We start from the raw sequence: 12,219 nt of genomic DNA on the forward strand, positions 1-12,219 counted from the left end.
GTTTACAGTAAGATTTTGAATGTTGGTAAAATGATACTGTTATTGCAAATCAAGGAATTTTACAAAATTTAAATTTAGCTCGTTATCATAAACATGTATAAATATATATGCACACACATAAGTATATGTCCACAAGTGTTTATATAAATTGATCGCTTTATGAATGAGCAACACACTGCTAGAAAATTTTACTATTTACGATTTAAATGTTTGAATAGATTTTAAGTGTATCAATGTACAAGGATAGCGTAAGCACAAAAAACACAGGGTACTAGAAGTGCCAACAAATAGCGACAACCAATCAGAGAAAAACCGGAATAAAACACAAAGAGAGTACCAGAGAGTACAAGAGGAAGACAGAGAGCGCAATAGTGGTAGGCAAAAAACATACACATAAAAAACATAAACAAGCATTTTTTTATTGCGTGTGCGAGAGTGAGAGAGTTCGAGAGTAAACACGCACACACACCCAGGTACTTACGCTCACAGCTGCTTGCTGTTTGCGATGTCATGAAAAAAGTTGAGTGATTTTTTTCAGTCGAGTTTTTGCCACCGAACCGAACGGTTCTTCTTCTTCTCACCCATCTTTTTTGCGTTTTTCGTTGTGATTTGTTGTTCGCGCACGCACAGCATGTAAACAACGCGGGCGAGAGAAGTTAATACCAAATCCGAAACTAGCGGGCTGTAAATCGCACGACCTTCCCGTAGCCCATCACTTGAAATTAATCAAGGCGCCAAAATTAAGTCGCGCCAAATTCTGCAAAGAAAAGGGGCAGCACAAGTGCAAAAACACACACACGAACACGATTGTGTGTTGGTGTGTGTATATATATTTTTGGCGTGCGCGGCCATTTTTTTCCTTAGCTCTCAAGTGTCTATTTGTATGTGTATGTGTGCTTAGTGTACTCGAAATCGTAAGAGGAGAAACCGTAAAAAGTGCAAATAGACAAAATTTAACAAAAAAGAGAGTTGTTTACCTGGCGAGGTAAATATGCGTGTAAAACGCTGAATGGTAATAAACGGATATTAATAAATCCCTACGCCAAAGATTCATGCTACTGCCCTAAATGCATCACGGAAACTGAAAACATCAATTCCGGAAAAGCGCTGGTTTAAGATAGAATTACGCGACGCAAATATCTGCCCGCTACTCCCCCTCTCTTATAGGTCACGCAGAACACGTGCTTTTACTACGAAAATATCAACAGAGCCGCGCGCGAACAAAAAAAAAAAGAAAAGGAACACAACAACAACGTGAGCTATTTCCAATTGGTAAGTACTTCAAATCGTGTTTTATTTGTACTTTATTGGTCAAACCTTTTTTTTTTTAACGCACTCACAGTGGTCAATTGTGAATTGTATATAAAAGGAAATTATTAATAGGGATCTCTGAATAGATTCCATAAACTAAATCTGACTATTCATCTTTGATGATACTATATTTTAGTATTATGCACTAAATCTCTGGAAGTAAAGTAAAAAAGTAAAGTTTAAAAAAGTTGGTATCCTTCCATAAAAGCTTTATTTTTATTAGATTTGTTAGCTATATGAGTTATTCTCGCCATTTCTATGTAACTTATTTAATATAGAATCTCAGTAACAATTAAACAATTTCAAAATTTGTTAAATTTAGCACTTTCGAAAACCAGTCATCAAAAAATATCCCTAAGCAAATGGAATTGCGACACTGTGCAGCGACGGCTGCCAATATTTTCCCACCCGCCCTGGTCATTGTTTGACTTCTTTATGTGCCATTCATTCGGTGGCGGTTTGTGTGTCGTCTTTTTTATCTTCACTGTTTTTGCTCTCGCGCGCATAATTTCTGCTTTTTTTTTGCACATGCCGCCCCCGCTATCATCTGCCGTTTTTCTTTTATTTGCTTTACATACAAGCTTTTATTCCCTTTTTTCGCAGCTTGTTTCTGTCCGGCTCTTCATTTGTTTATGTTGCTCGCTCGCTCTCTCTCTTGCGCTCCTATGCTGCTCAGCTGCGGTCGCTGCTCGCGCTCAATTAATTTTCGTTAATTCGTTTTTTGTACATTGTTTGTGTGTGTGTGTTTGTATGTTTTTTGTGTGAGTTCGGTAAATTTTTTTGTGTATACCATTTTTTTTATATGCTTCTGGACAGCAACGTTGGCGTTGGCGTGCTTTTGGGGCCGCTTGAGTGATTCCGCCTTTTGTTGTAGTTGCATATGTGAGTGTGTATGCGTATGTTTATTTGTTTGACGCTACTTTCAATAAATAAGAAAGACAGTTTATTTTACTTTACGATTCCATCCCTGACAATAACTTTTTACGAATAAAAATAAACCACGGTCTAAGCACCTTTTAACCCCCTCTAACCTCTGCATGCTCAACAAGCGACTAGAGCATCCTGTGTCTGCACCTTCCCCTTGCCCAGCCCTCATCAGCCTACTGTGCAACTGACGGACCGACGTCAGTACTAATAGGAACAACAACAACAGCAACAACAACCGGTTCTTTTGACCAGTCAGCTATAAAAATGTTTTAAGAAAAAAACCAAAACCAAGCACAAAAAATCTGCTTCTGACGTCAACTGCGCAGCAGCGTCAGCAACAACAAATCAGCTACGCATTGCGTCTGTGTGCCTGTATGTGTGTCACTCATTCTCCCACTCTTCTGTGGCTCACCGTCGCTCACATTTTCTGTCTCTTTCGGCGAGTAATAACTCAATTTGCTTTATTTCGATGCGGCGCGGCGCGCGCCAATTCTGATTGTTTTCTTTTTATTGATTATTTTTTGTTTTATAAAAAAAAAAGGAAAACCAACAACACGGTTAAAAATTGATAATGAAAACACGCGTAAAAACAAGCGCGCAGACACCTGTGACAGGTTTGTGTTTACAAATTCTCACTCATTTTTTGTTTGTGGGTCAGCAGTGTGTTTCGATGCTCCAAAAGGATTTAATAAGAGGCACAGCAACAACTCACACGCACATATTCGGTTTTGTAAATTGCGCCTAAAAAGATAGATACTTTTTGATAAAAGATACAATTGTGAATGCACCATATCTAGTATTGAAATGTTAAATATCTTTATGATTTTAAGCCTATTTTTATAGCCCGACCGTATGTTTGTCTTACTATAAACAAACATATGTGCAAACAACACATATAGATAAGGCGTCTTATCACGTACACACAAACACTTTCCCGTTAACTTACCTATTTTTCCATTTATTTTTTTAATGTTTACAATTGCACAACAAAAAGTTTATTTAACATATAAGCTTTAACCTTTAACCTGTTATTAGATAAACAAGCGATCTACTTCCGATACGCAGAAATTATTATTTCTTCCAAATGGTGGATTTAATATTTAGGTATAATAAATATTCTCATATTTTTTTATCAAACTATTTATGCAAATATGAACGGGCATATTTTGAAATTAAAGCTTTTCAGTCCATTCGGTGCATTCTTTCACTTAAATCCAATTTTGAATAACTTGTTGAGTAATTTGGATGATTAAAATAAAGATGAACAGAACTTTTGCATTTGCTTTTAATTGACAAGAGATCTAGTTAAGAGTTTAATAATCCATACTTAAACTTGTTTTCTTTATTTAAGCCCTTTTAAAGTGTACTTCTCCAGCTAAACCAAAAGTTTAGCTATAAAATGAGGTGAAGAAAAATACATAACCTATTAAAAATGTATTGTAAATTCCACAGAATGGTATTATTTTTCATTTATTCCACGACTTTTATAGACTTTCGTTTTGTTAGATGCATTCAAAAAGGATTTCAATTTGTAGTCATGTAACGTTTCTCAATTCGTTGCTAATATATTTTTTAAGCATATAATCGAAAGTTTGCCACCTTCAACAGAAGAATAATACTACTAAAGTTTTATCAATCCAAACAATCATTTTTATGTTTTCTGTGCTCTTCTTATCGAAGACGAAGCGCCTGTAATTGTACTCATAAAAATTACTTTGGAATGATTTTTGAATATATTTCGCTTGAATTGTTTCTTATTTAAATATCGATTCATATTGAAATTGTTTTAAGGTTAAAGTTATTGCGTTATATAAATAATATACAAATAAAAACGAAAATGATATTAATAGTAATAATAATAATAAAAGTAATAATAATACAAATAAATAATATTTATGTTAATAATAATAATAATAATAATAATAATAATAATAAAAATAATATTAATATTAATATTAATATTAATATTAATATTAATAATAATAATAATAATAATAATAATAATAATAATAATAATAATAATAGTAATAATAATAATAATAATACTAATAATAATAATAATAATAATAATAATAATAATAATAATAATACTAATAATACTAATAATAATAATAATAATAATAATAATAATAAAAATAATACTAATAATAATACTAATAATAATACTAATAAATATAATAATAACAAAAAACAAATTTAAGTATTTTCATGCAGCATTTATCATTTATCTAATATTATAGAAAATCTTGTAGTTATATATTGTTATTTTGCAGTTCTTTAATGTATTCCCAATCCGATAAGTGCCCCGTCTATTCTTTATTTCGAATCTGCTGGGGTTCATCTTGTCACAGATTAGCGAATGGTTGCCCCATTTTCGTGTGGTTTTGCTCTTCAGTTCGAGGTGATTGACACGTTCTACTGGCGCCCCTGACTCTGTGCTGGCCTCCTCCTCCCTGCTGTGCGCTGCCCGCCCTGCCGCTTCTCTCAGTGTCGCTTTGTGCTTGATGAAATGTGTACAAAAGCGTACAAAAAGAGAAGAAATTATATTTTTTTATATTTAATTTAAATGTTGTGTTGTCACATCGACTATTTTCTTTTTTTGCTTGGCACAAGCGCCTTTTTTGTTTATCTTGTATTTTTTTGGCATTGTTTTTTTTTGGTGCAATTCTTGCATTGGTTGCAACGAGTTTCGTTTTATTTATTGCACGTTTAATTCATAAACAATTAATTAATTCATGCACATTTATGTTAAAATGCTGAAATTTATGTACAAAAAGTCGTTTAAAAAAAAATACCCAACTATTTATGTGTATGTGCATGAAAAAAGCGAAAACCCAATGGAAAAAGTAGTTTAACAGTTCTGTCGACTGTACAGAAATTTGCGCCCAAAGCGACGGAAGCCTAAATAACAATTACAATATTTCTGTATTTTCAGCACAAAACGTATAAAAAAAAAACACAAAAAGAAGTTGTGTAAGCCGCTGCGGGGCCAAGTGTCGGTTTCATTTTAGCCGCGATCGTCGCCCGGCTCGGTCCCGCTGCCCGCTGTTTTGTTCAATATTTGGTAAAGCATAGCTTGAAGGCCCCAATCTGGACGCTCGCACCATCGCCTATCGACCGCTGAACCTGGGCGGGCAGCCGCTTATGGCCGAATTGCCGACGACGCCAAACGGCGCTGCCCTCGGGCCTGGTGGCGATTATCTGCATCGGTCCATCGATCAGCTGCGCACCCTCAGTCACCTGACGCAGGCCGATCTGCGCACTGCCCAGCTGGTCCACGACTACAAGCCCTTCAACATCAGCGAGTTCCGTCAGAACGTGGAGCGTTTGGACTATTCCCTGAAGAACGGCCTTGTCCAGCAGCAGCAGCAGCACCAAATTCTTGTCGAGCAGCAGCATCAACAGACGCATCAGCATGATTCCGACCAGCAACAACAGTCGCAGCAGCAGCAACAGCAACATTTGCATCATCAGCCGCAGCTAAAGGGCAATTATAGTGCGCCAAGCTCGCCGCCAACGCCCACACAGCTCAGCGAGCAGCAGGAGCAAAAGGTGAGTAGGCATTAGGATTAGGAATTCGACTTTAAATGCTTGTGGCTTGGCTCAAATTATTATACTCTGTTCATAAAGTGAAAGAGAGTATATTGACATTGCTGTCCATTTGTCTGTCAGTTGGAATATATCATGTACTCGCTTCAGAGTTTGTACTTAAGATTTTGTACTTGAATGCTACAGCCTTGAACTTTGACACGTACATAACTTTATAGCTCGAACAGTGTAAATATGGATATTTGATAAAAGCACAGTTTTAAAGTCACAGCCCAGTAGTTACAGTTTGAGAGTAATAAAAAAAACTTCTTCGACCTGTATTCAGTTGTTCTTACACTGTGAACAGAGTATTGCGCAGTCGACTGCATCCGCCCGCCACGTTCTCACCTTTTTTTGTTATGTGTTCGTACTGTTCTTCTCTTAATTTCTGATGCTGGTTTATTGCGTTTATCATTAAAGAAATTGAACACAAGACTTCAGGCAAAATAAATATAAACGATATTAACCTCGAACAATGAGTAGAGTATAGGAGACACTTGTTTAAATAGCAAACAATATCTAAGCCTTAAACTGGATCGCAAATAATATGAACAATTGCCAAGTTTAAACATGAATATAAATAAGTGAAACAAAAAGACTTATAATCAGAGTTTCGTTGCTGATTTCATTGAGAAGACTAAAAAGTTTCTAATGTCGTTGTTTGAACTAAGCTGCCGTAGGTCAAAACTGGGAAACATTTCTCTTTGAGTGTTAATTAGTGTTTACGAAGGTTTAACTTAGAGGGACCTAGCCTCAACTAAGAAATGGACTTTTTTTTTAATGTCGAGGTTCCTCTCAGCCCGAAGCTGTTTATCTCACAAAATCATTGCATAATAATTATTATAATTAATAATTTTAAACAACTTATTAGGATTTGGATTCCTTTTTACTAAAATACTCTCTCATTGTTGAACCATTTTAGTACGATCCGAGTCGTTCGCCAACTCGACAACAGGGCAGCAATGGCAGCAACGGCTCATCGCCGGAGGATCAGCGTCAGGGTGGCGAGCAGACGAAGCCGTACAAGTGCGCCTCGTGCAGTAAATCCTTTGCCAATTCGTCGTATCTGTCGCAGCACACGCGCATCCATTTGGGCATCAAGCCGTACCGCTGCGAGATTTGCCAGCGCAAGTTCACGCAGCTGTCGCACCTGCAGCAGCACATACGCACCCATACGGGCGATAAGCCGTACAAATGCCGGCACGCCGGCTGCCCCAAGGCGTTCTCCCAGCTGTCCAATTTGCAGTCGCATTCGCGCTGCCATCAGACGGATAAACCGTTCAAATGCAACTCGTGCTACAAGTGCTTTGGCGATGAGGTGACGCTCCTGGAGCACATACCCAAGCACAAGGATTCCAAGCATCTGAAGACGCACATTTGCCAGCTGTGCGGCAAATCCTACACGCAAGAGACGTACCTGCAGAAACATTTGCAGAAGCACGCCGAAAAGGTCGAGAAACAGCAGCAGCGCCACACGGCGCCCCTCGCCAATTTGCAGCAGCACGTGCCCGCCGGCGGCATTGGGTTGAATCTGCAGCGTCAGGCCATGAATGATGCCAATGCCGCGTACTGGGCCAAAGTGGGCGCCGATAGCGCCGCCGCCACGCTGGCGGAGGCCATACAGCAGCAGCTGCCGCAGGCAAATGGCAGCTCCTATGCGAACTTTGCGACACTCCAACAACAGCATCAGCAGCAGGAACTGCTGCAGCAGCATCATCAGCGTTTGGCCAACGGCGGCGGGGAAACGCCCGGCCACTCGCAAAGTCCGCACGACGAAGCCGGCGAGGATCTGGTGCTGCGCCAGACCACGCCACAGCATCATCTACAGCAACAACAGCAGCAGCAGCAACAACAACAACAACAACAGCAGCAGCACCAACAGCAGCAGCAGCAGGCAGCGCATTCGCATTCACCCGGACCGGGCACCTCGGCCTTTACACCGCTAAGCGCCACAGTTGCACCACCGCCCTCGCATCTGCAACAGCATCGTGCACCGCCTTCAGCCACCGCCGCCTACCTGTACCAGCAGAATGCCGCTGCCGCTGCTGCCGCCTTTCCCACGCAGCTGATATCGCTGCATCAGATACGCAACTATGCCCATCAGCCTGGTGCCGGGCTCATACCCAGCGATCATTTGGCATTAGGTCTCAGCGCCGTCGCCAAGGAGAAGGCTCAATAGTATCGGCTGGCGGTTGGCCACAAAAGGCTGCCAAAAGAGCAAGAGCTACGATGACAACAACCTCTTAAGTTAAGATTAAGTTAGGCTTAGCTTAGCCCGTTTTGGATTGCTGTCAATGCTTGGTATTCGCTTCCATCTTTGATGTAGCACCTCAGTCCGTGCTGGCAAAGTGTGTGACCTGAAGTGTACCCAACTAGTTTGTAAGGGATTCTTATGGCAAAGCACTTTATAGCCAGGGCGGCACTGCCGTGCCACATCGAAGCATATTCACAGATACAATAACTCTACACTGCCTCAAAAAGATATATAGACACACATAGACGAAACCAGGCACTGGCAGAACCCCAGCACAGATCCCGCTTGGACATTTGTTTTCCAATCAAACTCAGGTTTTTCGCTTAGCTCTAAGAACACAATTTCTAACCAATAAGCAATATTTACAAGCCAGATAAACATACGCCCAAAACTCTATTCAACTCGAAATTTCATCGTTTCGATTTGCTTAAAGTTTTTGATTACATTATGATATATCCTAAAAGCCTGTACAACAACCTATAATATAGAGTATCATAGGTGCCGTACAAAGTACTGCGATAGTTATATATATATCTACAAAAATTTGTACATATTTGCACATACATGATTATAATAATGTGCTGTACAAGTCGACGTATCAACGTGGTTAATACAATCATCAATCTGTATCTATAATTAAATTTTACAATTCTACCGATATGTATAGGATATTTTATATATTTATGCAACTTGTAAGCAAAAGTTTATTTAACAAAAATTAGCAAACAATGTAAAAAAATCATGAATAAAGATCGAACAATATTTATAAAATACCAACTTGTTTTAAATTTTTTATTGCCTTTTTATAATAATAAAAAATGAAACAGAACTTAGGATTAGAATAGCTGCTTTATTTGAACCGGTGACCTCCCGCTCGTTAGTGCGAAGCTCAGAGCTGTGCGTGGATCTTTAGCCAGGATCTACTTTTACATATCTTATATGTATATTATGGATTTTTAATTGTAATATTATTTAAATTTCGTGCGTTATTCGAACGAAATGAGCTCAGGCAACCGCAGCTCATACATTTATCAGCGCTCAAGGATCAAAAGATGCAACCGTGTAGAAAAATGCACGTAATCCGCTTAGGTTGGCCGAAAGGAAGCAAAGGAAACGTCCTTCGGATACAATATGCTCACAAGAGCATATGTTCAAGAGATTTATGTTCTTCGATGCATCCCACAGACACTGATTCTATTCGTATCCCGATTACCCTCAGCTCAACTGACAGTAGAACACATCCAACACCAAAATTTAATTAACAACAGCTGCTGTTGCCGCGATTGACGTCGCCGTCGAAGATTAATGATGGAATTGCCAGAGCCAAGCATAATTTGAATATGGACAGTTGAATCAAGTTAAATTTAGATATTACAATATAAGATTTGGTCGAACTTTGAAACGGATGTGAGAAATACTAATACAATAAATACGAATTACTCACACTTTTTTCTTCAATAAAAATACCCTTAAAACAATCGACATTTTAGCCAAGTCATTCATGTTGTAGCGGGCTATTATAAAATGTTATATTATATACTTATTCATATGTTTAATGAGCAGATCATGTGTCCGGTTTTTTTCTCTAATTTTCTAACTTCCCTATATACACATAAAGAAATTACAGTAAAATAATTATTTTTCAATATCTCAACTCGCCAGATACAACTTTTGAAAAGCATAAAAACAATAGACAATAAAAATAAGTTTTCCTTGAATATTTTGCATTTACAATCAAAATATATTTGGAATTCAACTTTGTTTTGGGTCTAAATGGAATTGTTGTTCAGCGTGTATGAAAACTCAGCGCGTGAGTGTATATCATATTCGGCATTGCAAGCTACATTTTAAACATTTCTTTCTTTATTTGATTTCATAGCAACAACAAGCTGCTTATAAAGACTACTAAGTGCATCACGAATTTCAACTTATGGCCACAAGTGTCCACTTCAAAAACGAGTACATCAAAGGTTCTCAAACGAAGCCTAAAGACTTGTGAGATTTTGTTTGTTGTTGGACTTAATAGAAATAAATAGAATGGAAGTAAATTATAAAAATTCATAACAATAGTATATAAATAAATGCAAGCTTTGGATTAAATACAAAAGATATGAAAGGCTTTAATATAAATAAATTATTGTTGGTGGAGCCTACAAATCGATTATTAGTTCCATTTATTTATATTTAAATAGGATTTATAAATTAAACTACAAAATACACATCAAATTAATTTCACGCCAAATTAATGAGCCAAAACTAAAATCTAAATTCCTCTATACATGAAAAACGAAAACCGCGAAGACATCAAAACCAGTTCCAGTTCTTAACAGGTGTTTTTTGTACAAGAGTCTGTGCGAGCGTTTGAATGCCATTATTAATAACACCAAATTGTGTTAAATGTACATAAAAGAGCAAATAAAAATGGGCAAACACACAAACAAGCAATAAATTGAGCGAAACAAAAGAATTTTACGATATTTTTATAGGGCACATAAAAGTTAGCTCCTTTGATGGGCTCGTTAAAATCCGGTAAATGCCAACCGACAATTGAATGAAAAAATAAAAAATAAAAGAAAAACCAGCACCCACAAGAAGTCAATGAAACGTACAATTTGTTGTTTGTAAAAGGACATTAAAGGGTTAGACAATTGTCTGTGTGTCAGCAAAAGGAAAGCGCTGAAAACAAGGCACATTTAAGGATATTTGTGAAGCATTCGGGCACGAGTACGATCCTTAGCAGCCTTTATTCTTCTTTTTATTTTCGGTTGTTTTATTTTTTTTTTTGCAGAAAAGGCACCCCGCCTACTTTAAGGATTGCCGACAATAAACCAACAAATCATCGCTAAGCCCGTCAAAGATCGGCACACAAAAGAACGAACGGGAAGAGAATTGGCAACACACCGCAGAGCACAGCTCAAAAAGGCCGAAAACAAAGATCTGCGGACAATGGCAACTACACCGATCTATAATCGATCATTTGGCAGTTTTTCGGGCATTGTGCGAAAGTGAAATTTGGCAATTGTTTGTGCAACCCTCTCTCATGGCTGAAGTGCGATCTCTTTATAACGAGGGCGCTACCCAATGTTTGCCAATAATTTAATTGATAAATGATTTGATTTTCTTTTCTTGTTTTTTTTTTTTGCCAACTCGCGATCGCATCGATCATATATGTAAACGCAACGGACCATTCGACTTGGGGCTCCCATGCGTATGTCTAGTCATTGATTAGCATATCAATATACATTATTATATATGCACTAATGATCAGGCGATTGTTTGGCTGCATAGTTATCTCCGATATCGCGGCAATGTGTGTTGCCCTACCTGATCTCACAGTTTCTTCTGGGGTGTCCGACATCCGCATTTGGGTGCTGAAATCATCACGAGTCTGTTCCTCTTCCCTGCCTTCTGTGTGCATCATCAGCCTTTGTTATGTTAACTATGAGAACGAATGAGAGAAAGAAAGGAAGAAAAACAACAAGCTGAGGATCTATCCTGGCACAGGATTCTTTTGCCCACTGTCACTTTTTCTTGTCTCACTGGCATGATCGATATGATAATTAGAATGCAATGCTTGAGGTCACCCAGGAAAGTGAGTTGATAAAAAAAAACTGACTGACATCTGTCTGAGGACTGAGCTGAGAGATAGTACACTGCAAGAAAAAACTACATTCGTTGGGGAAATAAGGACTAAATATTGAGTAGGGAAAAATCCAGACAGAAATTTAAGTTAGAGTAAATAAAAAGTTTATTACAGATATGTTTTTTTTTTTTGTTATTTTTTTTATTTTGCTCTCGGGTTAAGTTGTAAAAAAACATAGTTAAAGAACTTGTTAAAAGTTATTTTCTTCAGCTATTTACATTTGGCTTGTGAATACATTATTATGTCTTTAAAGATTCCACCTAAAATTCTACATATTAAAGATTTATAGTTGAATTTTGATCTTCCAGTGCATCCCTCTGTCCCGAGGCATTATGCAAATGATCAAACTACTTTGATTTAAATATTGATGCGTGTGTTTGTGTGCATGATTTCAATGCCAAAAGATAATTTGATGCTGCAGAAAGGCGGCATCAATGCCATCAATAGATTTATGGTTTCTAAACTCCAGACATAATCAAAACACACAAAATTGCTT

General features: G+C 37.8%; 1 protein-coding gene across 1 annotated transcript; it reads left to right on the forward strand.

The window, feature by feature from the left end:
• Nucleotides 1–528: 528 nt before the first annotated feature.
• On the forward strand, nucleotides 529–8,851 carry sqz (squeeze). The gene is made up of 3 exons (XM_064693605.1): nucleotides 529–1,272; nucleotides 5,174–5,790; nucleotides 6,749–8,851. The coding sequence occupies exons 2-3, from the start codon at nucleotides 5,383–5,385 to the stop codon at nucleotides 8,003–8,005; spliced, it is 1,665 nt and encodes a 554-aa protein (XP_064549675.1). The 5' UTR covers nucleotides 529–1,272; nucleotides 5,174–5,382; the 3' UTR covers nucleotides 8,006–8,851.
• The last annotated feature ends 3,368 nt before the right edge of the window (nucleotides 8,852–12,219 follow it).

Source organism: Drosophila montana, unplaced genomic scaffold (assembly GCF_035044405.1).
Source record: "Drosophila montana isolate Dmon_TW-CO22-7 unplaced genomic scaffold, ASM3504440v1 contig_1505_1, whole genome shotgun sequence".
Classification (NCBI taxonomy): domain Eukaryota; kingdom Metazoa; phylum Arthropoda; class Insecta; order Diptera; family Drosophilidae; genus Drosophila; species Drosophila montana.